We start from the raw sequence: 27,286 nt of genomic DNA on the forward strand, positions 1-27,286 counted from the left end.
TGGCATTGGCAGGTGGATTCTTAACTCCTGGACCACAGGGACGTCCGTACCTGTTTGTCAGCACAATAAATGTTTGTATACCTTTTGTAACCAGATAAAACATAGACACACGACACCCAGAAAGTACTTGAAGCCATTGAATCGTACATTTTCAAGTGGTTCCATGTATATTTTACCCCAGTTAAAATGCTTTTTTAAAGACAGCTTAAAGATATGATGTTCCTGGTTTCCTTGAGGTTGGTATTGCCCTAATTTGCCATCATTCCTCACAAACCTACCCCACTGTGTAGTCCAGGGGAGACAGACCAGGCTTGGAAAGTGACATCAGGGGGCTGAAAGATACCAGGCAGGGGTTTAAAGGGTTCTATGTACAAAATCCAACATTTTTGCTCCTTCAGATAAGACAGAAAGTGTTCTGTAAGAGCAGGCATTTTTCTTTTTTTAAAGAGTTCACTCAGAATTTGTTATGATTCAAATTGAGGGCAAGTGAAAGCTAACCCTCCTATTTTCTACAAAGTCAAGATTGCTAAGTGTGATAGTATAAACATGATTGCAGGAGAAACAATCACAAAGCTTCAGAACATAAACTGTTTTCAGGAGCGCAGAGCTGCCACATCACTTTGACACTCATTACAAATCAGGACACATTATATTTGTGTAGTGTTTTTAACCTTCTAGAGCGTATTCGTGCTTTTAATTTATTGCACCATCCAGTGAGTCATGTAAAAGTGGCTTTTCTTTTTAGATGAGAGATGCCAGAGCTTGTTTGAAACAGGGGTGGCGGTTGGTGCCAGGGCTGTGAAGGCCTAAAGAAGGTAAGAGGGAGTGGGTAGGGGGAAGGAGAGTGTGCCTCCGCTACAGTCCCTGGGAGGTAGGAGGAGCAGGCTGCAATGTCAATACACTGGACAGGAGTGACTTTGTTAAGGGCTGTTGTCTAGGAGCCAGTGTACAGACCGAGCCTGAGTTCCCACCTGGGGCTGAGGGAGCTGGGGTGTTTATATACCACCTCCTGCCAGTCAGGCCCTCCAGGGTTGGGGGGAGTGGTACCTCCCCTGGCGGTGCGGCTTGCCCTTCTTGTGGGCAGAGGACAGGAGCTGACACTTGCGGCAGAACCTCTGTGCTCCGGACTGTAGGAGCTGAGAAGCCCCTCTGCCCTGATACTGCATGCCAACAGGAAGGGTGTTTCAGGAAAGGGCAGAAGGTATGACACAGTGCTTCTTGGAGACAGCGAATGAGCCCATCTGGGCAGTGCTGCACAGCCAGCCACAGGACTTGACGATGCATTTCAAACCAGGATGCAGCTCAGCTTCCTGTGAGCCAAGTGGTGGGGCTGCTTCAGGCTGGTGCCAAGGATGGAGGCAGATGAGACATTCTCGCTCCCGTGGGGAGCTCCCTGGGGTCAGACCGAGGCTGAAGCACTGGAGGGTCAAGCGTGTGGCGTGAGGTGCCCTGATTGACCCGTGGGGAGCTCCCTGGGGGCAGACCGAGGCTGAAGCGCTGGAGGGTCAAGCGTGTGGCGTGAGGTGCCCTGATTGACCCGTGGGGAACAACCTGGCCAGGGATGCTGAGACCACACGCTCAGGCTGAGAGATGGAATGCTTCCTGCCATGTAAGTAAACCAGGATGTAACCAGCAATCGCAGCCACCATGGATGTTGAGCTGGTGAGCCCTGGGGAAGCTCAGGAAGGAAAGGATACCTGCCATCCAGCAGCCACCAGACTGCAGCCACTCTCCACGGTGAGCCCTGAGGACACTCAGGATGTGAAAACACAGGATACTGGCTGCAGATAGCTGAGGTGTGTATCAAAGGAATGATTTCAGTGAGCCAGAATCTTGCATCATCTCATACATAGTTCAGTTCAGTTGTTCAGTCATGTCCAACCCTTTGCAACCCCATGGACTGCAGCATGCCAGGCCTCCCTGTCCATCACCAATTCCCAGAGCCTACTCAAACCCATGCCATCCAACCATCTCATCCTCTGTTGTCCCCTTCTCCCCCCACCTTCGATCTTTCCCAGCATCAGGGTCTTTTCCAATGAGTCAGGTTTTCCCTTAAAGTGGCCAAAGTATTGGAGTTTCAGCTTCAGCATCAGTCCTTCCAATGAATATTCAGGACTGATTTCCTTTAGGATTGACTGGTTGGATCTCCTTGCAGTCCAAGGGACTCTCAAGAGTCTTCTCCAACACCACAGTTCAAAAGCATCAATTCCTCGTCGCTCAGCTTTCTTTGTAGTCCAAGTAAGTCTCACATCCATACATGACTACAGGAAAAGCCATAGCTTTGACTAGAGGGACCTTTGTTGGCAAAGTGCTAATTTTAACTTGAGATACCTGGCTTCTTTAACAACAATCTTTTGTTGTTCCCAACTACCTGCCTTTGTGGCAAAACTCCTACATATATTGTAGCTCCTCTGCCCACCTCCTTGGAGCGGTTTCTCAGAGCTATCTGAAATGCTGTCTCCCGCGCTCAGGTTCTCATTTTGTCCCCGATAAAGCTTAACTGGCAACTCTCACATTGCACATTTTTTTAAGGTCTACATGGGAAAGTCAGGTCATTTTCTTGAACTTTAGGTTCCTTTGCTATAAAATAGTGATAAGTGTGTGTCTCACAGCAGTGCTGTATCGCTTGCGTATTGCTGAGTTCCAACCACTCCAGTATGTAGTGGTTTAAACCCGCAGCCTGATGTTTTGTTCATGCATCAGTAAATTGGCCCTGTTGTCTAAAAGAAAAACAAAGACCCTGAAAGTTGAGGCTAAGCTGTGCTGTTCTCAGCTGTGTCTGATTCTTCCCACCCCAAGGGCTGCATTCTGCTAGACTCCTCTGTCCATGGAATTTTCCAGGCAAGAAAACTAGAGTGGGTTGCCATTTCCCACTCCAGGGGATCTTTCCAACCCAGGGATTGAACCTGCATCTCCTACATCTCTTGCATTGGCAGGTGGCTTCTTTACCACTGAGCCACCTGAGAAGCCTGTTATGTTTTATGTAATGGACAAACTGAGGACTTAAGCCCAGGACACAGCATCTCAGATAACTCTGAGGGACTGCTCCCAAGAGGTAAGGGAGGGAGTTCAGGAAGTATAGGAGGTTTTGCCACAAAAACCAGGTAGTCACAACACCAAAAGATTACTGTTAATTAAGGAACATTAGCTATCTCAAGTTACGGCATTTGGTGCTTTAGGGTCGGGCTCACTGTCAGTCCTTTGACATGTGCCTCCACTGTCTGGGGCCACTACGCGCTGTGTCCTGCCCTGGATCTCCTCCATGCGCACCTCTGTGGGTGGCTTCAGGGGCTGGCTGCTGGATGAGGGAGCATCCTGCCTCCACCCAGTGCTCCCTCAGGGCTCGCTGTCCCGAGAGCTACAACGATGGCTTGAGGGTGGCAACGCTCTTTGTTTACTGACATGGCCGGCAATACTTTTCATTCACATCACTCTGGGCTGGGTTCAGCCAGGTGGTCTGCTGGTCTTGGCTGGGCTTGCTCGCTGGGGTGTCTGTGGTCAGTGGCTCTTGTGTTTGGCTGACTGTGGACTGGGGGAACTGATAAGCAGACCACGTGTCTCCCACGTGTCCAGGAGGCTAGCCCAGGCTTGTGCCCATGGTGGAAATCTCAGGGTTTTTAAGAGCAAGAGGGTAAACCCAGCGTCCAAGCTATTAAAAGCAAGTATTGGGGACTCCCTGGCAGTCCAGTGGTTAAGACTCAGCGTTTTCATTGTGGTGGCCCAGGTTCAACCGCTAGTCAGGGAATTAAAATCCCAGAAGCTGAATGGTGCAGCTAAAACATAGGAGAACATTATATTAAATGGAAAAAAGTAAGTGTAGAAGAATACATACATATTTAAAAAAAAAAAAAAGGAAGTCTCATGGCCAGATCAAGGGTGGAGAAATTGATGGGAAGGGGAGAATTTGGCTCATTTTGCCATCTACTGGGTGGTTTTGAGAATAAAATGAAATCATATAAGCACAGCCTACATGTGTGCATGTGAAGTCACTTCAGTCGTGTCCAACTCTGTGTGACCCTATGACATAGCCCACCGGGCTCCTCTGTCCATGGGATTCTCCAGGCAAGAATTCTGGAGTTGGTTGCCATGCCCTCCTCAAGGGGATCTTCGCAAACTAGGTATTGAATCCACATCTCTTGTGTCCCCTGCGTTGGCGGGTGGGTTCTTTACCCCTAACGCCATTAGTACTCAATAAATGTATTTTCAGTGATTGATTTCTCTCCTCCAGTTTTTTAATAACAAAGGCAGATTTTAGAATAGGTCTCAAATAATAACTTTCAATGTTGTGAAACGTCCTGCCTCCGTTTCCTCCCCTGTATTATGAGGATAATCACTTCCTGGCAGAGGTGTTCCAGGAAGGATTTGATGAGGGAATGACGGTTAAGGGTTTGCACAGAGCCCAGAGCGGGGGAATATGGTTGTCATCATTGTTGGGACAAGATCCGTGTCTCCACTGCCTCCCTGCACACACAGAAAAAGGCGACCAAGACTCCATCACTTTTTCATTTTTGTTTTATTTTGACCCACATCCCACTTGTCAAAAACCTGAGTCTGCCTGGGAGCTGTTTGTAGAGACTCGCCCTGCGGCGGTCCTCTCTTCTGGTTCCCCAGCTGCCTGTCGCCTCATCTCCTACCCCTGGGGGCACCGCCTCCTTTTGCGTTTCAGCCCCCTTTGTCCACTCCTCCTCCACTGCAGCCTCCTGTCTGCCTGGGGGGCTCCTTCTAGCTGGAGCCACAGCCTCAGGGGACTCCGAGGATAACCCTGGGGCCCCAAGTGCCTTCCAGGTAAGGATGACAAAGATGGGGCGTGCTGGGCGCCTGGCTGTGGCTTTGATTATCTGCAGGCCAGACAGCACGTGGGTCTCCCAGGTACTCTTAGGGGCTCCTACCCTCCCATCTGTACCATTGTGCACCTTCTCAAGGTTTCCAGGGGCTCTGAGCAGCCTCTGAAGCTCTTCACTGCTGTCGGATGCCCTGGGGAAATGCCTAACGCTTTGAGTCTGAGAAACTCAGGTCAGCCAGTCTCTCATCCTGTTGAAGGACTGCAGAGGTTCATCTCAAAGCCTGGATGGTCTATGCATAGCTCAAGCCTCCTCCCCCAGTCCCTAGACTTTGTTAAACAAGATGGGGCACCTGGAGCTTAAAAGTCAGATGACCTCCTTCCACGGGACCAGGCCACTACGAAAGGGCAGTGGGAGTATGAGGGATCCCTCCCCTGAGCTGGGTTAGGGCAGCCTCCCTGCAGAAGACGATGCTGCTTCTGGGACGGACCGTGGAGCAGCTCCGGGACCAGTCCTTACAGCTCCGCTCGAGGCTGGCAGTAGCAAACCCATTTGATAGATGCAGGTGTGGAGGATTGGGGAGCTTAGGACAGTTTCTTTTGAGTTCCAGTTTCAAGGATAGAGCATCATCGGCCGGTGGGGGATGGACAGGGATGAGGGGCAGGAGACAGCGGATGCCACATCCTTGGCTCTGTGCCTCACGGTAGAGGAAGGGAAAGAACGGCGTGCTGAGTGGGCAGGCCAGGGTCAAGGAAGCTTTTCAGGAGACTGAAGGTCTTTAGCAAGTGTCCTTGTGTTCACTGAGCCTCACTCTTCTCACTTGTAAAATGGGCTTGTGAGGGGAGGCGTAAAAAGCGAGCGCTCAGTGCCTGGCGTGCAGGGCGGGAACCCTTGTCTTACATTCTAGCTCCAGGAATCCCCAGGGCAGCAGGGCCTCCGGCTTCGCCCTTCCCACTGGCCATTCTCAAGGGCAGCTCTGAGCCCTGCAGTAAGAGCGGGGCCCAGGCCCCAGGCAGGCAACTGCTGCGGTGCTATGGTTGTTTCAGCAACCTGGTTCTTCCAGACAGAACTGCTTCTCTTGTAAATATTGATGGAGGCCTCAGACAGAGAGGAACGCGAAAACAAAGGGTGCTTTATTTATGACGGAAAAAGAAACCCACAGGGAAAAAAAAATATCTACAGGCCTGACGGAGGGGGAATGTTTAAATAAACCATGGCAGGTCCACTGGATGGAATATTGTGCAACTATTGAAATGATGTTTACCGAGGGTTTGTAATAACACGGGAAAATGCTTATTCTATAACGCTAAGTTAAAAAAAAAGGGAAGCAACTGAATTGTATATTCAGCATAATCACACCGAGGCAAAAATCAAGCCAAAGAAAAATCACACACAGGAAAACAGACCAGAGGGACCCACACCACAGCGGGGGTTTGTCTTTGGGTGGAAAATTGGGGAGTTTTTTTAATACCTTTCTCTATTTTCCAGTTTTTTTCTATAATGGCATGGTTGGCCTAATGTGCAAAACAACTCGAACTTAAGGTTTTTGTTTTCCTAAAGAAGAAAGAACTCACATTAGGAAAGAAGGACAGATGAGCCATGGAGAAAGCCAAGCGACACACAGGCCACTCTGAGGCCGAGGGCGAGAGGACAGCGGGCACGGCTACTGAAGAGGCCAGTGGAGATCCTGGACTCTGCCAGCACGGAGCCACACGGGCTGGCTGACGTATTCAGATGGGGCATCGTGTGTTATTCTGACCCTCTCTCCTAAATGCGTATACTTCCCCGGTGGCTCAGACGGTAGTGTCTGCCTGCAATGTGGGAGACCTGGGTTTGAGCCCTGGGTTGGGAAGATCCCCTGGAGGAGGAAATGACGACCCACTCCAGTGCTCTTGCCTGGAAAATTCCATGGACGGAGGGGCCTGGTGGGCTACAGTCCATGGGGTCGCAAAGAGACGAACACGACTGAGCGACTTCAGTACCTAAATGTGTAAACTCTGCTTCTCTCTGGGGAATGTAGCTTACCTCCAGCCAAGGCCCCTCTCTCAAGAATGTCAGTGTAACGGGACTCTCTCCTTTATAGGTAAAGATGGAAGCAGAAGAGCTGAGCTCCTGCCCTCCTCACGCACCAAGATGGAGCGCCTGGGAGACAGTCCTGCTCTCCGCCCCCACTGGCATGGCAAAGCCCTTCAGGAGGCAGGCCAGCCCTCCTGGCCCGGAGCCCTGGTCTCTGCAGGATGCCCCCTCAGGGCTCTGCACAGCCTCGACTGGTCAGGGAGCCTGCTCGCACCACCCCACTGCCCCTCCTTCTCTCCTCTGCCGACTGTGTGCAGCATGGCTGCTGTTTGTTTCTTTATGTACTTGCTTTTTTTTTTTTTAACTGCCTGTTCTCCATAGCCAGAGTGCGAGCTCCACGAGGACAGGGATGTGCTGTGTCTCTAACACCCGGAGTAGCGCCTGGTTTAAACATTCTGTAAATGAATCCTGGGGCTTCCCCGGTGGCTCAGTGCTAAAGAATCTGCCTGCCAATGCAGGAGACATGGGTCTGATCCTGGGTGGAGAAGATCCTCTGGAGAAGGAAATGGCAACCCACTCCAGAATTCTTGCCTAGGAAATCCCATGGGCAGAGGAGCCTGGCGGGCTACAGTCCATGGGGTCGCAAAGAGTCAGACACGACTGAGCAACAACAAAATGAACCCTAACTGTCACAGCCCCAGGTGGTCTTTGCAGGCCCCCGGACTACCTTGCCCTGACAGCTTTCATCCCTAAATCCAGCTCTGGAGACCCAGGCCAGGAACGCACTAGCCCTGATCTGCTGGTAATGACTTCCTGGGCCCCGTGCTGAAATAGCTCTGAGGCCATGGAAAGAGCTCAACAAGAAAGGACACGGCGATCGGTCAGGGATGTCTGCCGTGGGAGCGCGGGAGGCAGACGAGACGCGCGGCACCACTCTGTCTCAGCCTCGGCCCGAGTCTCAGCTCTCCCTTGGTCACGAAGAACACGGCCACCACCACTGGTCTGGAGCCAGCTTTGCTGCTCAACCCCTTGATCCGTTTCCCTAGTCCCTGCGGTATGTATGTGACGGGCTTCTGAAGGTTTTCCCAGAGCGAGCCCTAGCTCTCACCCTTGGCTTGGAGCCTTCCCCCATGCCCTACCCAGCTCGGCTGAGGTCTTGTCCTCTGCCTGGCTCCTTATCGGAGGCCTGCCTCTGGCCTGGATCTGGTTCTACCTGTTCCGGCTCCCAGATGGGGCTCTCCACCCTTTCCCCTGCCGGGCATCACGTCTCCCCTCCCCTCCGGGTCCCTGGGAGGTCCATGAACACATGCTGACTATGAACTTGAGCATGGCCTTGGTGGTCGAGTGGCTTTGGAGAGGCAGTCACTCTCCCAGACTCCAGCCATAGTCTCAGCTATCTTTCCTCCCCCAGCTTCCAGCCTAGAAATAAACTAAGCTGCCTCACCTCCCAAGCCCTAGAATAGGAAAGGTGGGCTTCTGAGGTCCAAGGAAAGGTTTCATCTCTACACCAACCTCCTCTGGTTCTTTGTTCCAATCCCTCCTCTTCCAAAAAGACCCCCAGCTCAGTCCCAGCAGCTGCAGGGACACAAGCTCCTGCCAGGTGCTCACCTTTATCCCCCAGGCAGAGCAGGACACAGATTGTCCTTCCCGTTTTCAAGACAGGGATGCCAAAGTCTGAGCACTCCCACCTCCCCACCTGTCAGGCCCACCGAGGCGCACCTGCCTTCTCTTCCTCTTTCCTGATGCCGCCGCTCACTTCAGAAGTAGTCCCGGGTCTCCTGGCTTCCGGCTGGTACCAAGAGCATGACTGCTTTCCTGTCGGTATATGCATCTCCCTTGGAGATGGATCAGCGCCATGGTAATAGATTGGACTAGTCTCTCTCCCTTCCTTCTGGGAAGAAGAGGTAACTTCCCAAGGGTGGAAGCTTTCCTCCCTTTGAGAATTTGCCAAACCTGCTGTGAAAGGAGGACCCAGTCTCTCGGTGCAGCAGGAGAACTTGCTGGTCCCTCAGCTCCACCGTGGGCCTGCCCCTCCCTGGCCTGCTCCTGTCTGATGAGGCAGACCAGGCGACCACAGGCTCAGGGAAGGCAAAGGATGCTATCACCTCTCACCCCCTGGAAGGGCTGCCCCCAGCTCCCAAGGTGAGGGCTGAGTCGCATCAGTGGCTGTACTGTGAAGGGTTCTGAGATCTGGGGAGAGAGTGTGGTGGTCAAATAACAATGGGCCCAGCAGGAGGGTGGCCCTTGGATCACATTTATTTTTTCCTTGCCATCAACTGTATTCTCAGTAGACCCTGCAAGCAGATGTCCCTTTATAAATGGATGCTAAACGTGGAGGCTTCTCCTCTTTCCAGTATACTGGAATTCCATGTAATGAGGAAAAGCAAAGTGGGCTTCGGTCAATTCACTCTGCATGCAAGAGTTCCCGTGGGCGGCTTCAACTGGCGCTCTGCTGCTCCTCCAGCCATCGCTCCCTCTGGCTAGGCCCCTTGGGGCTCCCCGGGCTTGTCCTAGTCCTGCTGAACAGCCCCCCTCAATTTTCTCCACCTGTGTGTGTTCCAGGGGCTTCTGGAGGTTGGGGCTCAGTGGCCAATGGTTAGGAAGAGGCCCTGGTGGCTTAGAGAGGGCTGGCCCAGATCCAGCAGGGTCAGCTTGAGGGGTCACTGGGAGTCAAAAAACCTCTGGAACCGTGCCTGTGATAAGGCTGTGCTCCTGAACTTTGCTAGGATCCTGGTACCCCCCTCCCCACCAAATTCAGACCTCAAGCAAGGTGGTGGTCAACCCTGCAGACGTGGGCACCCTGGGCCTCAGAACATCAGTCCTCTGTTTCATTTTCACACTAGGGTGGCTGCCCAAAGAGGGCAAAGACGCAGCTAAGAAGCCCAGACTGTGGAGGAGGTGGGACTGAAATTCACCTCTTGCCGGCCAGATTCCCCTGCGCCCCGATCTCCCAGAAATGGCCCATGCCGCGATGGGTAGGGGGTGTTTTTCCGTCTAGTCTTGCAGAAGGAGCCCAGCAGACGGGCTACTAGACCCTGGTCTGGGGCACATCAGGACCGGGCAAGGTCAGGACGGTGGGCAGGAGGGTGCCCTGCGGGGAGGGGAAGGCCTGCCGCATTTCGGGCACAAACCTGGGCGAGATGCTGTCGGCCAGGAAGCGCAGCGTGCGCCGGCGCCCCACGCAGTAGACGAGCTCGTCCACCACGGCGCACTGGAAGGCCTCGGGGTACGGCGTCCGGTACGTGGCGCACTCGTACCAGAGGCGGGCGCTGGCGCTGCAGCGGTACACGCTGATGCCCAGGCTGCGGTTGAGGTCGAAGCGATAGAGGAAGCCTCTGACCGCCACCATCTCGGCCGTGCGGTCCCTGCCGCCCCCGGTGGGCGCGGCGCGCCAGCGCTGCTCCCGGACAGAGAAGCGCAGCAGCAGGTAGCGCAGCGAGCCCCCGGTGACGAAGAGCTCGCCCCCGCTCGCCGCCGCCGTGTGCGCCAGGGCGAAGGTGTCCTTGGGCAGCGGCGGCGCAAAGCTCCAGCGGTCCAGGCGAGGGTCGTAGCGTTCCACCGTGTTCAGACACTCGCCCCCGACGGCGTACAGCTGTCCGTCCAGGGCCACCAGCCGGCAGTGCGGCCGCGCCTGGTTCAGGGGGCACACCTCGCTCCAGATGTCCGTCAGCGGGTTGTAGCAGAAGACACGGTTGGAGGGCTGGAGCCCGGAGCCCTGGCAGCCGGACACCAGGAAGAGGTAATTGAAGAGACTGCAGATGGCACAGCCCCGGGACACAGCCTCGGGCGGCAGGCGGGCCAGCGGGCGCCAGGCGTCCCGCTCATCGTCGTAGCAGCAGAGGCGGCCGGAGCCGTCCTGGGGGCACACGTCGGCCACCACGAGGTGCTCGCGCCCCCGGAGCCGGCGCTGGAGGATCAGCTCCCGCTCCGCCCCGCTCAGGCGCCCGTAGATGTCGGGGCTCCGCAGGACCTGGAGGTAGTTGTCCCTCATCACCTTGTAGGCGGCCTCCTTCAGGGGCTCCAGTTTCTTCCTCTTGGCAAAGGCCAGCGCCTGGTAGCAATTGCCCAGATCCAGGTGGACCTCTAGGGCTGATCCAGGGCTGAGCGGGGGGTGGAAGAAACTGGTGCCAGCCACAGAGTGCACGTGGGGCTTCCCGCGGCTTCCGGCTGAGCTGGACTCAGGAGAATCCTGGGACGTGGGGCGGGTGGGCGCGGCTCTCTGGTCTGGGCAGGATGGAGCAGCGTCCCCAAAGCTATCGAGCTGTAGCTGAAACTCCGGGTTCTCCAGGATCTGAAGGAGGCTCTCCTTGCGGCTGAAGCCTCGCGTGGAGCCGGAGGGGTCAGACCCGGGGGAGGCAGCGGTCTCCTGTCGGCCTTCTCCGTCACCAGCAGGCCGTCCAGACGCTATCCTTGTTCCCGGGGGGCCTGACACTGACTCAGGGGCTGGAGCCCCTGCCGAGGCGGCTGTTCTGGGGGCCAGCCTGCTCCTGGAGGTGGCCTGAGAGGTGTACTCCACGTGGTAATCGTACACCTTGCCCTTCAGCCTGGGCCTGATCCCCTCCACCTTCTCCGGTATGAAATTCTCCTCTACTCGAACCCGGGCCATGGACGAGAAGGTGTAGGAAGCGTCGGAGGCGCCCTCCCGCTGACGCAGGGCCAGGCCCAGGTCTGAGGCAGCCTGGAGGGCCGCTGCCTCCTCCCTGTGGACCCCTGACGCGTGGGTAAAGACCCAGCTGTTGTTCATGTCGCACTGGCCTTCACGGTGGGCCACCTCACCTTCATGGGGGGATTCCTGCTCCCCGCTCCCTGGATGCTTGGGGGGTCCACTGTCCTGCCTGGGAGTGAGCTCACCACCCACACGGCCGCTCTCCATGGCAGGGAGGCCAGCTGGGGGGCTTGGGGGTTCGCTGCACTGATGGGGGCGATGGGGCAGCTCGGGCTTACCGTCCACAGCTGTTCCGGCTTCCTGGTCTCCGCACCGAGGAGCTGGCAGGTCAGAGTCCGGGCACTGCCCAGCGTGCTCCTCTCCAGCATGTTTCCTCCCAGCTTTCCCAGCCTCTCCAGCTTCTGAGGTTGCAGATGAAGCTCCGGTGGCCGGGACTCTGGAGGCCTCCGTCCTCTCCCAGCTGCAGCCTGGCGGTCCTGTGGTCCCCTTGCTTCCCCTTCGGCGTCTCAGGTCCCACCATGGTGCCCCGGGAACAGCCTCCTGGGCGGCAGGCTGCCCGGAGCCCCCTGCCTCCGCCTCAGCCTCGGCCTTGGCGTCCGCCCCCCGCGGCAGGGCCTGGGCTGGCCTGGACTTGTACAGCTTGTAGGCTGCGGTCAGCAGGAGCAGGGCAGCGGCAGACAGCACCAGCTGGCCCGTCAGCTGCATGTCCAGATGCCAGTCCTGGGCCTCTGCTCCTCCTCCTCTGGGGAGCATGTTCCCAAGCAGACCTGGGGCAGAGGAATGTCAAGAATCCGATTAATGATTGCCCAATAGGGGACGGTTCCTGGTTCCTGCCGGCCTGAGTGGGAGGGGGTTTGGGGCGAGCTCTGGCTGGGCCGGTGAAGAATTGAAGCAAAGGTGACTTTTGAGCTGGCAGAGTTGGCCACCGAGGCCCGGGGCTGGCAGAGTGAGGTGGCTGGCCTCCCTGGGATCCTTCGGTGCTTTTCCCTGGGGGTGGGAGGCATCTGCCCGGAGGAGGCTGAGCTTGTGATCACCACCCACGCCAGCTGCGGCCGGAGGGGGCTGGGCACGTCCAGCGGGCACTCGAAGAGGGAGGAAGCTCTCGGTCAAACAGTCACCCGATGCTAGGGAACACTCGGGGTGGGAGATTGTTTGTGTCTGTCCTGTTTTCTCTTTTGCAAATCCGCTGGGCTGGGAGGTTGGGTGTGGTGAGCTGTGGAGCAGGTGGCGCCACGGCAGGTGTGGTGAGAGATCCTTCTGGGTCTGCGCTCTTCCTGTTGAGGTCGGTGGGTCCCCACGGCGGGGTCGGTCTGCAGTCAGCAGCCAGGGAGGCGGAGCCGGGAGCTGGGCCAAGCCCCCTGACCTGGCTCCTGAATGACTCTGCCCTCCTTCCCTGCCTGATGAGGTGCCTGAGAAAACCAGCCTTGGGGTTGGAGTTGGGGGGAAACACGGTGTTTGTACCTAGATCAGGGACAAACATGAGGCTCATCCTCATGCTTGGAACCAGACAGCCTCACACAGTCAGAGGCTGCGGGAGCCTCACTCGCCTCCCGTCGCAGCAGTGCCTGGCTCTGCCGCCAAGCTGTGTGACCTCAGGCAAGTCAGTCCACCTCTCTCTGCCTCCGTTTCTTCATCTGAAAAGATGGGGCTAACAGCCCCTCGTAGGTTGTGGTGAGAGCAAGACGGGTCGGTGCGTGTAAAGGGTGCAGGGCCGAGCTCCCGTGTAAAGGCTTGGTCGGTGTCGACCACTCCTCCTCCTCCTCTTTCTCGCCATCGTCATTCGTGTGAATCGCCATCGGCTGGACCTTTGGAGGCACTGGCGTGACTCTGCCCCTCCCCAGACTCAGGGCCTTCCGGGGTCCCCAGAGGCCAGGATGGGGGTCTCAGCCTCACGCTGCCTGTGGATGCCGAGGGTGCCGGTGGGTGGGCCCGCCGCTGCCTGGTCCCCCGATGCCAGAGACGCTGTCACTCTCCACTTCCAAGTGTTGGCATTTAGCTTAAAAATGAGAATAAGAGCCACTCTGTGGAACAGGAACGTGTTTGGAGGAATTTGGCTCCGAAGCCTTGACTTGAGGAGAAAATCGTGATTCCTTACTATGCTGTTCACAACTCCCCCGTGCTCCCATCTGTTCACCTTCCACGGTCATCTCCTGATTGCCCCCTGCATGCCGCCATCTGGGCTGGGGCGCAGGCCGCCTTCCCCTGTCTTTGCTGGTCCGACCCTCAGGGTCAGGTCAAAGGCTGCCTCCTGTACCTCCTTCCCAGCGCCTCCATCCTTCCGGCATCATCTTTTCTTTGCTTCTTGTTCTCCTGTTCTTCCACTCGCCCCTTTCAGCCTTCATCACGTGGGCTGTGGCTCCAAGTACACTCCGTTCTGCTTGCTGGATTCTACGTCTCCAGGGAAGCTCAACGTTGGGGCCTGAGGCACCACTGGGACAAAAGCCAAGCTGATTGTGCCTTCCACCGGGAGGATATGGGTGGACGCTCTGGATGACTCACACTATCCCGTTTGGGGAAAAGAATTGTGATCCCCTTTTTATGGCAGCTCCAAGGGCATGTCAATTTGCCTGCAAATGAGGACTTCTACCTTTTGTTTCCAGACTCCAGACTTTTACAGACCTGAGTTCGTCCAACAGGTATGACTGCTCTGGGAGTCAGAAGTTTTCAGCCTGTCCCACTGGTGACCTCTCTGAGAGAGTGTTGTTTCCTCTCTTTCCATCTCTGTCAAAATAGTGATTCACCATGATTTTTAGAAACACAGATTGCCAAGCTCCGCCCCCAGATTTTACGATTCAGTGGGTTCCGTGTGGCTTCCAGGAAATCCTCATTTTTAAAAATCATCTCAGGAGATTTCCAGTGGGTAGAGGAATGAAAAGTCAGTCGGTTTTCTTTATTCGTCTGCTGGGTGATGGGTGAGTAGTTGGTTGCCCTCTGTACCACCCAGGTGAGTATCAGGGAAGGGGAATGAGTCCTGGGTACTTTGCACGAGTGAGGTCTTCCTGGGCATCCACGGAGGTGGGTATTGTCCTCACCCTTATTTTACAGGTGGGGAAATGGAGGCTCAGAGAGATCATGCACCAATGTCAACTGAGGTTGTCAGCGGCAGAGTCTTGATTTATAGCCAGGTGTCTCTAACCGCAAGGCCCGTTTGTCTTCCTCTGGGACAGAGAGGATGAGTTATAAAGGAGAATTAAAATGATTTGTCCAGTGGTGAAATCAGGGCTTTGGAGACTGGCTTGGGTCCCCCCAGGGGCCAGGCCACCATTCCCACAGTCAGGGCGGCTCTGCGCATCTCCCTCCTGAGAGAGGAGACTGCATACCCGCCCTGGTCTGCTGTGGCCTGGCATTGACCTCTCAGATGCCACCAAGCACGCAGGGCCTCAGCTCCTTAGGGGGGCTGCTTCCCACCCAACAAAGGCTTCATGCGTCCTGGAGTCCACCCCTCCAGCTCTGCCTTCAAGCCTTTGAGTCAGACAGTTGCTCTTTCCATTTGAACTGTGCTCCCGGATGTTAGATGTAGCCAGGCCAGACCCCTGGGTGGCCAGGGGAAAGTGCAATGGCCCCTGGGAACAGAAGACACAGTCCCAGCCCCGGGGAAGGACCTCCCTGCAGGTCTGGAAGCTGGTGCATACGCCTGAGACACAGTCGAGCCACAGTGCATCACAGTGGAAACATTAACACGGAGATTTGTCAACAGGTGTTCATGGCAAAGTAGACCAGACTAGACTGGATGGCCAGGGAGTCTGGAGCAAGGGGCGTCGGAAGAGAGGTCAGGAGAGAATTCCAGAAAGGTGTTTAGCCTTGAGTATGCATACAAAGAAAGAGGGGGCATAGACAGATTGACTGCGTGCGTATGTATTAAGTCACTTCAGTCGTGTTCAACTCTGTGCAACCCTATGGACCGTAGTCTGCCGGGCTCCTCTGTCCATGGAATTCTTCAGGCAAGAATACTAGAGTGGGATGCTGTGACCTCCTCCGAGGGATCTTCCCAACACAGGGATGGAACGCAGGTATCCTGCATTGTAGGCGGATTCTTAACCTACTGAGCCGCCTGGGAGACCTGGGCTGATGGATTGACGTGACTGATATTTACCAGATGTTGGCCGTATACCAGGCCCTTATGCTGGTGCAGGGACCAGGGTGAAGGAGCATGAGGGTGGAGGGAGGTGGCACTGGCGTGAACCCCGGCTCAGCAGTTCCTTCGTTGGAGGGTGGAGGTAACACCTGTGAAATATCTGAGCCCAGAGGAGACCTTCGTTAAAGGAGGCTTCCCCCTGCACGCCCTCCATTCTGGTCCTCAGTGACCACCGCCACCTGAGATTGTTATAAAATGTAGGCTTTATTATTATTCAGGCAGGACGAGAAGGGGGCGGCAGAGGATGAGATGGCTGGATGGTGTCACCGGCTCAATGGACATGAGCTTGAACAACCTTCAGGAGATAGTGAAGGACAGGGAATCCTGGCGTGCTGCAGCCCACGGGGTCACAGAGAGGTGGACACAACTTAGTGGCTGGACAATAACATGCTGAGGCCAACAGATCGGGAGGTGCGGCTACTGGAAAGACGGCTTGTTGTTCATAGTTCTCTAGAGGAGCCCCATCCAAGTGCCATTCAGGGCCGTGTGAGGAAGCACCAGGGCCAGCAGGAGGCGGAGCGGGGAGGGAAAGAGGGAGCCAGAGACTTTGTCCTGTCTTTCGTGTGAAGGGCTGGGGAAGACAGGGTAAGCAGAAGAGCAGGGGTCCTGAGGCTATTTTAATTTGTCACCTCCCCGGTCCTGCAGTGATTCAGTTCAGTCGCTCAGTCAGGTCCGACTCTTTGTGACCCCATGGACTGCAGCACGCCAGGCCTCCCTGTCCATTGCCAATCCCCAGAGTTTACGCAAACTCATGTTCATTGAGTTGGTGATGCCATCCAACCATCTCATCCTCTATTGCCCCCTTCTCCCGCCTTCGATCTTTCCATCAGGGTCTTTTCCAGGGAGTCAGTTATTCGCATCAGGTGGCCAAAGGATTGGAGTTTCAGCTTCAGCATCAGTCCTTCCAATGAACACCCAAGACTGATCTCCTTTAGGATGGACTGGTTGGATTTCCTTGCAGTCCAAGGGACTCTCAAGAGTCTTCTCCAACACCACAGTTCAAAAGCATCAATTCTTAGGCACTCAGCTTTCTCCTGGAGTGATTAGGGTAGGGGAATATTGGCCCTGGGGTGTAAGAGCCCTGTGAGAGCCTAGAAGGAGGTGGTTGGAGGAAGCCTTTGGGTTCATTTGCATACGATAAGTGTGCTCCTGGGTGAGTCATTTGCCATTGCTAGGAACTAGCTAAACTTGGGAGCTCACAGTCAGCTCAGAAGGCCCAGATGACAGAGGGTGGAAAATATAGAAAATAAGAGGATATAGTTACTACAGGGAGTTGGAGCCAGAAGTGGGAGAGTAGGGGCTTTGGGGCCTCTCAGAGGCAGCTGGCTCCCCCAAAGGCGGTGGGGAGTGAGCTTCAGTCACTAACCTAAGTCTAATCCCATCCAGCAGGTGAACACAGCACTCCTGCCAGCAGACTTCAAACTCCATAAATTACAGCTTTTTTTTCCCCTCCAGTCCATTTGGAAAAAGTGAAATGAACAAATGAAGACAGGAGCGAAATTAAAAGATAATTGGAAGTCTATATCAGGCTTCTGTGGATGTGCGCACACGCCGCCAATCTGGTCTCTCTGTGCGGGCAGGATAAATTGAGAACTCTTTGGCTGGCTCAGGGGGTGGATAAAACAGAGACAAATGCGTGCCATGCAAATAAACGACCCATCTTCCCGTGACTGGCTTTGCGTCCCCCTGCCGGCGCCTCCTCTGGTCCCCTCGGTCTGACGGGCCTGTGTGTTCCAAGGTGGAAGTCGATCCCAGGTGGGTGAGGGTCTGAGTGGAGGGTCCGAGGTTGGGAGGAGCTGGGCGTGGGCACTCTGGGAGGTAAAGTTTGTTTGTGCAGAGAGCGGGTGGAGATGTCAGAGAAGAAGTTGGGGAATTGTGTGGCCTTTTACACACATGCACACACATACATGCACATATACACATAAACACACATGCCTCTATATATGCATGCACACGAATGCACATGCATGCACACACACACCCATGCATGCACATACAAACACACACGTGTATATGCCTGTAAATGAATGCACATGTATGCACACCTGCACACACACATATACACTTGAATGAGAACATGGACTTATTGAATCCAGAAGGGCCGTCCATAAATGGCTCTCACCCAGTGGGGAAGCTAAGTCCTAGCTGTCTATCCAGCTGGGCCTAGAACCCAGGGCATCGAACTGGGTCTCGGGGTAGAAGAGCAAGTCAAGGATAAATTGCCGCTTGTATGAAGAGCACTCAGTATTTGAAGGTGGCGTGACAGTTCTCTACACTCACCCGGGGCCCACAGTTGTGAGTGGTAAACAGGTGGGACCTGAATGGCCTCCTCTCTGGCCCTGGACCCAGCATCCACCCAGCCCACTCTGGTACCAGCTACCAAAGTTCACCTCCACAGGAGCCCAAGTAGGACCGGCACTGCTCTCCAAGGGGACTCATCACCATGGTGCCTGGACTCTCTGGGATGAGCAGGGATGAGGGGCGAGTGAGGCCAGGATTTTGGAGAGGACAGGGCACGGTATAGCCATCAAAAAAAGGGGTCTGGCCTGGAAAGGGGATTTCACAGAGCTGGGAATGCCAAGGGCATGAAGAAAGGTCCTACTTACAATTTCCACTGCACAGACCATTAGGAAATGGAACAATGGTACATGATACGTGCCTGTGAATTTGATGGGGAAATTGAATGCGAAATGATTCATGGGTGCTGTGCTGTTTGAAATGGCAGATTGCATCCTGATTTTTCCTCCTGGGGTGGAAAGAATTGAAGCGAAGGGAACATTGTGAGGTTTGAGTATGGGGCATAACCCTCTGCCTGCCTACAGGGAGGCAGAGCTTTCCCAGAGAGCTCAGAGCCAAGAGTGAGAGTAATAATGACAATAATTATAATCATAGCTAATATTTACTCACTCTGTGTCAGGCTCTGTACTCTGCCAGGGCTGCAGGAACTGTCTCCTTTAATCTTCACAGAGCCCTACAGGGGAGGCAAGACCCAGTCCATGGATAAGAAAACAGGCTCAGTTTCTTATTCAAGGTCAAGTCACTTTTATACCAAAGCCACTCTGGAGAAACCCTGTCTGCATGCAAGATCTCAGGCTCACTCCAGCTTCAGAAAATCAGAATTCTCCTGTTAACTGGATCCCTATGTGAAGCTTTATGCTATACTATGCTAAGTCACTTCAGTCGTGTCCGACTCATAGCAACCCCATGGACTGCAGCCCACCAGGCTCCTCCATCCATGGGATTCTCCAGGCAAGAGTACTGGAGTGGGTTGCCATTGCCTTCTCCAATGCATGAAAGGGAAAAGTGAAAGCGAAGTCGCTCAGTCGTGTCCGACTCCTAGCAACCCCATGGACTGCAGCCTACCAGGCTCCTCCGTCCATGGGATTTTCCAGGCAAGAGTACTGGAGTGGGGTGCCATTGCCTTCTCCAGTGAAGCTCTATAAACATGCTCATAATCCCAAGAACCAATCAACTGTGTGACTTTGAATACCATCAGGAGCATGGGTCTTCTCCTGCCCTGAGTCCGAGAGATGTAACACCTTTGTCCCTGATCCCTTTACAACTACCTTAATATACATCACTTAATATACAACAACCTTAATATCAGTTCAGTTCAGTTGCTCAGTCGGGTCCGACTCTTTGCGACCTCATGGACTGTAGCACGCCAGGCCTCCCTGTCCATTACCAACTCCCGGAGCTTGTTCAAACTCATGTCCATTGAGTCGGTGATGCCATCCAACCATCTCATCCTCTGTCGTCCCCTTCTCCTCCTGCCCTCAATCTTTCCCAACATCAGAGTCTTTTCCAATGAATCAGCTCTTCGCATCAGGTGGCCAAAGTATTGGAGTTTCAGCTTCAGCATCAGTCCTTCCAATGAACACCTAGGACTGGTCTCCTTTAGGATGGACTGGTTGGACCTCCTTGCAGTCCAAGGGATTCTCAAGAGTCTTCTCCAACACCACAGTTCATCACTGATGATTCTGAAAATCCCTGTGGCTTTGTTTTCTCATCTCTCAAACAGGCATGACGTCATCCCTCTGGGGTTATTGCCAGGAAACACAGAGGCTGCCTGGGAAGGGCACCTGGAGCAGGTGCTCTGCAGGGCTGGCCAATGTCTGTAGAATGCCTTGATGGATTGTGCTGGAACCCATTACTGTCAAGGGCTGGTGGTGGGGCTTGTCCCTGGCTAAGTGCTTCAGAGGTAGTTTCTCATTGAAATGAATGTTCACAGTCTCACCAAGCAGGCATGGTTACCCCTGTTTTACCAGGAAGAAACTCAGAAAGGTTAAGTTCTTTGCCCAAAGTCATACAGCTAGCAAATGGCAGCCCTGAGATTCAAACCAGGTCCCTTTAGATCTGAAACCAGGCTGTGTCCCCTTGTGTCGTTGCTCAAGTCTCCTCCTGCAGTACTCCAGGCTGTCACCAGCCCCACATGCCCTTCCGGGGGCGACACGCTCCCTGGAGCTGGCTGTCCTTGGAGCCCCATCAGGGTAGCTCATCTCTCCCCTCTGCTCTTGCCTTCGTCTTCCACAAGCCATGTTCTGAGCTGCCACTGCGGGCCCCAAGATGTCCTATGGCTCCTATCAAATCGAAATGCTTCAGCCTGTTCTCCGAGGTCCTTTCAATGCCCCGACCTCATTTGTCACTGTTCTCAAACACGCGTTCTGCTCCAGCCAAGCTCATCTGTTTACTGTCCCCTCATCCCTGCTGTTGCACGGGCCATTTCTCCCGCTCCTGGTGCTTTCCCCCACATCTTTGCTGTTCCATTCACTTTTGCAAAACCCCAGATCAAAACTGGGCCTTCTCTGTAGGGACCCAAACCAGGGCAGCGGTTCTTGACTCCTCCTGGGTCCCAGAGCCCTCTGGAGACCTACTGTAAGTTATAGACCCTGCTGGAAAAGTCCAACTACACATAATACTTCACATGCAAATTCTGGAAGGCCCCAGACTCTTGGAGTTCTGGTTAAGAACCCCTGAGCTAGGAGAAGCGCATGCTAAGCTTTTGAATGGATGTGTCAAATCAACTTTTAGGGTAAAAATAGGCCAGCCCGGGGGCATGTTTTAAAGTGTTTTGCATTTACTCCATGTAGGAAAAAAGGTTTTCTGGCCAGATAAGTTTTGAAAACACTGCTTGGTGACCTCTGAGCTCAGCTTCTTCACCTGTAAACTGGGGCCGATAAAACCTGTTTTTATATAAGTTGTCATGGTGATTGGATGAGTTGCTTTGCCGTGTGTCAAGGACCACTCTCTCTTTAGGCCCCGAATCTTGTGTACTTTTCAAGAGACCATCAGGTGGGGGAGAAGCAGAGACCCTCTCCTGCCCACCCCCAGTGGGTGGGAGAACCTGATGAGCCTGGCCATGGCTCCCGGCTACTCGTCTAAGCCAGCAGAAGGACCTGTGGGAGAGAGCGAGGCTAGCCCTGGTTAGGAAAGCAGCTGCGGCAGCCCCGAGTCTGGATGTGACTCTTGCGTCTCTCAGGGACTGGGGAGGTGGTGTTGGCCCCAGAGAGGCAGAACAGGTTTGCGTTCCACAGCCCCGAGCCTCTAAATGGAGCTAACTCAGCACAGACAGGGGCCTCACTGGCCCATTTAGAGCTGCTCTGGCCGATTGCAAATCAATGCTCTGAAAAGAGACAGTGGTCCAGGTGCCGAAGGGGGAGACAGCAGCCCCAGGCAAGCTGAGGGCAGAGGCGGAGGGGAGGCTGCGGGGAGAGCGGCCAGGGGAGCCTGGGGACAGGGTCCGCGGTGGGGTGCTGTGCAGAGCACCCACCTGACCTCGGCTGGGGGCCAGACGCTGGGCTGGGTTGCGGATGAGATGCCGCTGGAGGATGAGCAGCAGCGTCACGGAGCACCTACTCTGTGCCAGCCTCTGCGCCCAGAGTCACAGAGCACCTACTCTGTGCCAGCCTCTGAGCCCGGAGTCACGGAGCACCTACTCTGTGCCAGCCTCTGCGCCCAGAGTCACGGAGCGCCTACTCTGTGCCAGCCTCTGCACCTGGAGCCCACATTCTTTGTCATTTCGTTCTCACCCATACATGGAGACAAGGCTATGTGTCCACCATAGGCTAAGTCCAACCAGGCCAAGTCCCGGTTCAGTTTCCCTTTCCTGCGCACCCAGGAAAACTACATTTCCCAGCCCCCTCTGTAGTGGCAGGGGTATTGGATGGAATTACGGCCTAGAAAGAGCAAGTGGGCGTGACCTGAGTGGCTTCCGGGTTGAGGCAGTGAAGAAGCCCTGGGCGGCCTCCTCCCTTCCCTCTCCCTCCTCCCTTCTCGCTCCCTCCTCCCTTCACTCTCCTTGCCGAGGTGACCTCAGAGGCCACATGTCCATCTGGGACCAGATTGTGACCATAAACTGGTATTGGGTTCGGTTCAGTTCAGTTCAGTCACTCAGTCGTGTCTGACTCTTTGTGACCCCATGAACCTCAGCACGCCAGGCCTCCCTGTCTGTCACCAACACCCAGAGTTTATCCAAACCCATGTCCATTGAGTTGGTGTTGCCATCCAACCATCTCATCTTCTGTCCTCCCCTTATCCTCCTGCCCTCAATCTTTCCCAGCATCAGGGTATTTTCCAATGAGTCAGCTCTTCACATCAGGTGGCCAAAGTATTGGAGTTTCAGCTTCAACATCAGTCCTTCCAATGAACACCTAGGACTGGTCTCCTTTAGGATGGACTGGTTGGATCTCCTTGCAGTCCAAGGGACTCTCAAGAGTCTTCTCCAACACCACAGTTCAAAAGCATTGGGTTAAGCCACTGAGATTTCAGGGCTTGCTGACTGTAGGAGCTGCCTCTTGAGAAATCTGTATGCAGGTCAGGAAGCAACAGTTAGAACTGGACATGGAACAACAGACTGGTTCCAAATAGGAAAAGGAATACATCAAGGCTGTATATTGTCACCCTGTTTATTTAACTTATATGCAGAGTATATCATGAGAAATGCTGGGCTGGATGAAGCACAAGCTGGAATCAAGATTGCTGGGAGAAATATCAATAACCTCAGATATACAGATGACACCACCCTTATGGCAGAAAGTGAAGAAGAACTAGAGAGCCTCTTGATGAAAGTGAAAGAGGAGAGTGAAAAAGTTGGCTTAAAACTCAACATTCAGAAAACTAAGATCATGGCATCTGGTCCCATCACTTCATGGCAAATAGATGGGAAAACAATGGAAACAGTGTCAGACTTTATTTTCTTGGGCTACAGAATCACTGCAGATGGTGACTGCAGTCATGAAATTAATTTCCTGCCTTAGAAGGAAAGTTATGTCCAACCTTGACAGCATATTACAAAGCAGAGACATTACTTTGCCAACAAAGGTCCGTCTAGTCAAGGCTATGGTTTTTCCAGTGGTCATGTATGGATGTGAAAGTTGGACTATAAAGAAAGCTGAGCACCAAAGAATTGATGCCTTTGAACAGTGGTGTTGGAGAAGACTCTTGAGAGTCGCTTGGACTGCAAGGAGGTCCAACGAATCCATCCTAAAGGAGATCAGTCCTGAATACTCATTGGAAGGACTGATGTTGAAGCTGAAACTCCAATACTTTGGCCACCTGATGGGAAAAGCTGACTCATTGGAAAAGACCCTGATTTTGGGAAAGATTGAAGGCAGGAGGAGAAGGAGATGGCAGAGGACAAGATGGTTGGATGGCATCACCGACTCAATGCCCATAAGTTTGAGTAAACTCCAGGAGTTGTTGATGGACAGGGAGGCCTGGCGTGCTACAGTCCATGGGGTTGCAAAGAGTTGGACACGACTGAGCGACTGAACTGAACTGAACTGACTGCAGGAGCCAGTGTCAGTATCCTTGGCTAATATGCAGCCCAGGTAGAATTACAGTAGAATGGATCGTTCCCACTTTGTAGATGGGAAGCTGAAGTTCAGAGAGGGTCAGTCACCTTAGATAGGAAGCTCAGCCTCAGACCCTCTTGCCCTCTTAGATCCACCCCACCCTCCAGAAACTCTAGAGGGACAGGACAGCATCAGAGAAAGTCACCATGAAACACGGCAGGGGTGCTCGAGGTGCGATGGGAATAAGGAGCAAAGAGCCAGGGCTTTGCGGGGTTAGGGGCGTCTCAGAGCTGACTCATGAGGGATATGATAGGTGGACAGGTGGGGAAAAGACAGTCAAACCAGAGGGCCCCCTGGTGCCAAAGCCCTGAGGTCTGTGTGTAGCGATTGTTCCAAACACTTGAAAACGTATGGAATGTTGACTTGGCCAGAGTGAGTCTCCAACTAGATGGGAATGACCGGAGACCAAATGAGTTCTAGGACTTCCAGCAAGAAAGCTCGAGATAAGAACCAAGGAAAGAATTCCCTTGATTGAAACTGTTAAAAAACAACATTTAACTGAGTAAATGTAAAGATCTAATTGGCCACCTGAGGCGAAGAGCTGACTCATTGGAAAAGACACTGATGCTGGGAAAGATTGAAGGCAGAAGAGAAGGGTGCAGCAGAGGATGGGATGGGCTTGCTGCTGGGCAAGAAGGAAGTCTTCCTCCCTCTGGATAAAGTAGTTGGCCTGCCTTTTGAGGAGCGCAAGGCATGTCTCTTCTGTTGGAGTCAGTGACTGATGTTTTTTCTGTTGGGATAACTGATGTCTTCCTGTTTCGGGTAATTGACGGTGAGTGGTGGGGTGTGAGAGTTCCTTCTACAGGCCCTCCTGACTCCAATTTTAGTTGAAGCTTTCTTTTATTAACTTTCATGGAACGTTCCAAAAATAATACAAGGTGTGGGACTGCCCGCCTCAATAGTCACCAAGAACCAGGGGACAAGAGGGAGGTGGTGGTTCCAGTCGGGAGAGGGGGCCTCCATTAGGTGTCCTTGTCCAGGTCCCCCGGGGGCCCCATCCTCTGTCCCCCACTTCCTGGGAGCGTGGTTCTCTTCTCTCTTCTGCCTTCCAGTTTCCCAAGGTCCATAATTTAAAGACAGTCCAGCTCGGCCCTCGGGGTTCCATGGTGCAGGATGGCGAGGCTGTTTGCCCAATGCTTTTCCTCCACATCCCTTTAGTTGGTGATGGGTGAATAGTGCTTATTTTATTCTCCATCTTCAGAGGTGTTGTGTTCCCATTTTCATCACTGTCTGAGAGCTTGGGGATGGCGGTGGGCAGGGAGGGGACAGATGAAGCCCAGACCACTCAGGGCAGAGACCTGACGACTTGTCCCGTTTCTAGGCAGCAGGCTTCCTCCAGCAGCCTGGGAGGGACGTGGTCCAACCCTCTTGCCCTACAGGTCATAGCGCAGAGACCACACAAGAGGAGGCGATGCTCCCAAATCCACAGAAAAGGGAGCATCTTCCAGGGCCACTGCTCTAGGCCATTGCTCCGGAAGGTGAGCTCAGGGACCCCGTACCCTGCAGCTGGCCTCACTCCCTCCGTGTACTTGGGGGCTACTTCTCCATCCAGCAGTGAATCGATGAGGTAGGAGCCCCAGTTCTGTTCACAAAAGAGGAACCAAGACCCAAGAGGAAGTGACTCTATCCAAACCTTCACTCAGGGGCGGCAGAGCCAGGATCACTGTCCGCAAACCCCACGGCCACCCAGGAGGAGGCACAAGATGGTTCAGACACCTCGAGGGCCCTCACCTCCAGAGAGCGCCCGCAGTGACGGGAGAGACTCTTTCCTCGATGACGAGGTCCCTCCACTGGGAGGGCAGCTGAGGCTGGAACAGGCGCCCTGCTGAATCCCCCGGGATGCCCAGCACCTCACAGCTGTGACAAAGTCCTGAGTGATTCCTCCCGGCGGCTGCCCTCCCCTCACTAGGAGGTAAGTGACTAGAGGCAGTGTCTGACTCTTGGCTGGTGTTCAGGAAACCTTTGTTGAATAAACAAATGAGTAAATGAGAACAGATCAATTATCTCATTAACACGGCAAATGAATACCGTCCAGAGGGAGTCTTTAGGTCGTTTAAATGCCCAGGGGTTAGGGCCAATGGGCTGGTATCTGCAGGGCCAAGATCCATCAGGGAGGGTCGGAGGAGGTCTGGAAGGAGGGGGTGTAGCTTCCCAGAGGCCGCAGAGGAAGGACGTCAGGGGCGGGGGACGACTCAGGGAGGACAGACGTGTGTGATCATGCCTGGAGCAGGACAGTGTCGGGGTGACGAGGGGAGTGGACTCAGCAATCCATTCTTTCTTTAAGCTGTTCTCAGGGCTGGAGGGACAAGTCCGCTGTGTTGAGTTAGATGTCGGATAATGCTGAAAGATGAAAGAAAAGAAAAAGTAGAAAACTGTCCCCAGGATGGCTGAGTGATTCAGAGATTCGGCGTCTCCAAACTATTGGTCAGTCGGTGCCTTCAAAAGTCAGGGCACTCTGGGTTTGGGTCCTGGCATCATCATGAAATCTTGGCCGGTGACTCCTGTGTCTGTGGCCTCAGTTTTACCATCTGTAAAATGGGTGGGGAATTGGAAATTTCAGCCCTGTGGTGCAAGACACTTGTTCTACCCGTGGAACAGTGGGTGGAGAATCTGATCCTGTCGGTCTGGGGGCCAGGTCAGAGGTCTCTCCATGGTGCCAGAGGCTGCTGTGAATGTCTCTGGTTGGGGAGCCCCATCCTCTGCTTCCTCCCTGGCCTTGGCGTCTACCCCTGTAACGTTCCCCTCAGAGGGTGACTTAGTCCTTTGTGAGCCCATCGGTCCATTTTGGCTTTCGGAACCAGCCTGAGTGTCAGCCGCTTCACGTTCCTCTTCTAATTCTCAGCAGGCACCATGCCCTGTGTTAAGCACCTCGTTTAATCCTGCGGGGTAGGCACCACAGGCAGGCCCCAGAGACCCCTCAGCTTCTGTTCCAGACCACCACGATGAGGCAGATGTCACAATAAAGCGAGTCACCCGAATCTTCGGTTTCCTGTTTCATGTAAACTTGTTTACATGATACTGTAGTCGATTGAGTGTGCCACAGCGTACATACGTTAATTCAAAAATTCTTTATCACTAAAAAGTGCTAACCATCTTCTGAGCCTTCAACGAGTCATAATCTTTCTGCTTGCAGAGGATTTGAAATATTGCGAGAATTACCAAAATGTGGCCAAGAGACAGGAAGTGAGTAAATGATTCTGGAAAAATGGCGCTGACGGGCTTGTCTGACACAGGCTGCAAACCTTTGAGCTGTGTGAGAAATGCAGTGCCTGGGAAGCCCAGTGAAGTGAGGTCGACTCACAGTGTTACTCCCCCCGGTGGGAAAACAGGCTCAGCGGAGGTAATAGTGTGGGGGGAAGCCAGAGGGGCCTGGGGGCCGACAGTTCACTCTGCAGACTGAGGCCAAACCCTCGGGCTTGGCCCAGGCCCCCCCAGGCTGGGCACTGAGGCCCCCGGCCTCCCCTTGCAGAGTTACAGTCAGGGCGGAAGGCGGCCTGAAGCCTCGGGGCAGCCTCCTGGAACTGGTTTTTCTTGCTCTGAGCCTGAGTTGGAGGCAGCGACTGTGCCAAGCCTGGACGCTGAGGGCTTGGAAATGGCTCTCTCAGAACTTTCCGGTTACGTGGCCTTGTTTCGTCTCTGCCAGCTGGGCAGGGGCAAGGGGGCCCTCGGGCCAGCTCCTGCCATCTGTGATCAGCGCTGCGGGCGCTTGCAGGCCAGGCCTGGGGGTCGGGAGTCTGGGCTGGACGCCGCGCTGGCGTTCTTGGTCAGCGGCCGAGAGGCTTTGATCAGGGTGGTCCTGGCCTGGCCTGCTTTCCCCTCTGTAAAATGAACGCGT

At 54.2% G+C, this 27,286-nt stretch overlaps 1 protein-coding gene across 1 annotated transcript; it reads right to left on the bottom strand.

The window, feature by feature from the left end:
- Positions 1-5,892: 5,892 nt before the first annotated feature.
- Positions 5,893-15,391, bottom strand: KLHDC7A (kelch domain containing 7A). Its single transcript, XM_027522154.1, has one exon. The coding sequence runs from the start codon at positions 12,214-12,216 to the stop codon at positions 9,826-9,828; it is 2,391 nt and encodes a 796-aa protein (XP_027377955.1). The 5' UTR covers positions 12,217-15,391; the 3' UTR covers positions 5,893-9,825.
- Between the last annotated feature and the right edge of the window lie 11,895 nt (positions 15,392-27,286).

This window comes from Bos indicus x Bos taurus, chromosome 2 (genome assembly GCF_003369695.1).
Source record: "Bos indicus x Bos taurus breed Angus x Brahman F1 hybrid chromosome 2, Bos_hybrid_MaternalHap_v2.0, whole genome shotgun sequence".
Lineage (NCBI taxonomy): Eukaryota > Metazoa > Chordata > Mammalia > Artiodactyla > Bovidae > Bos > Bos indicus x Bos taurus.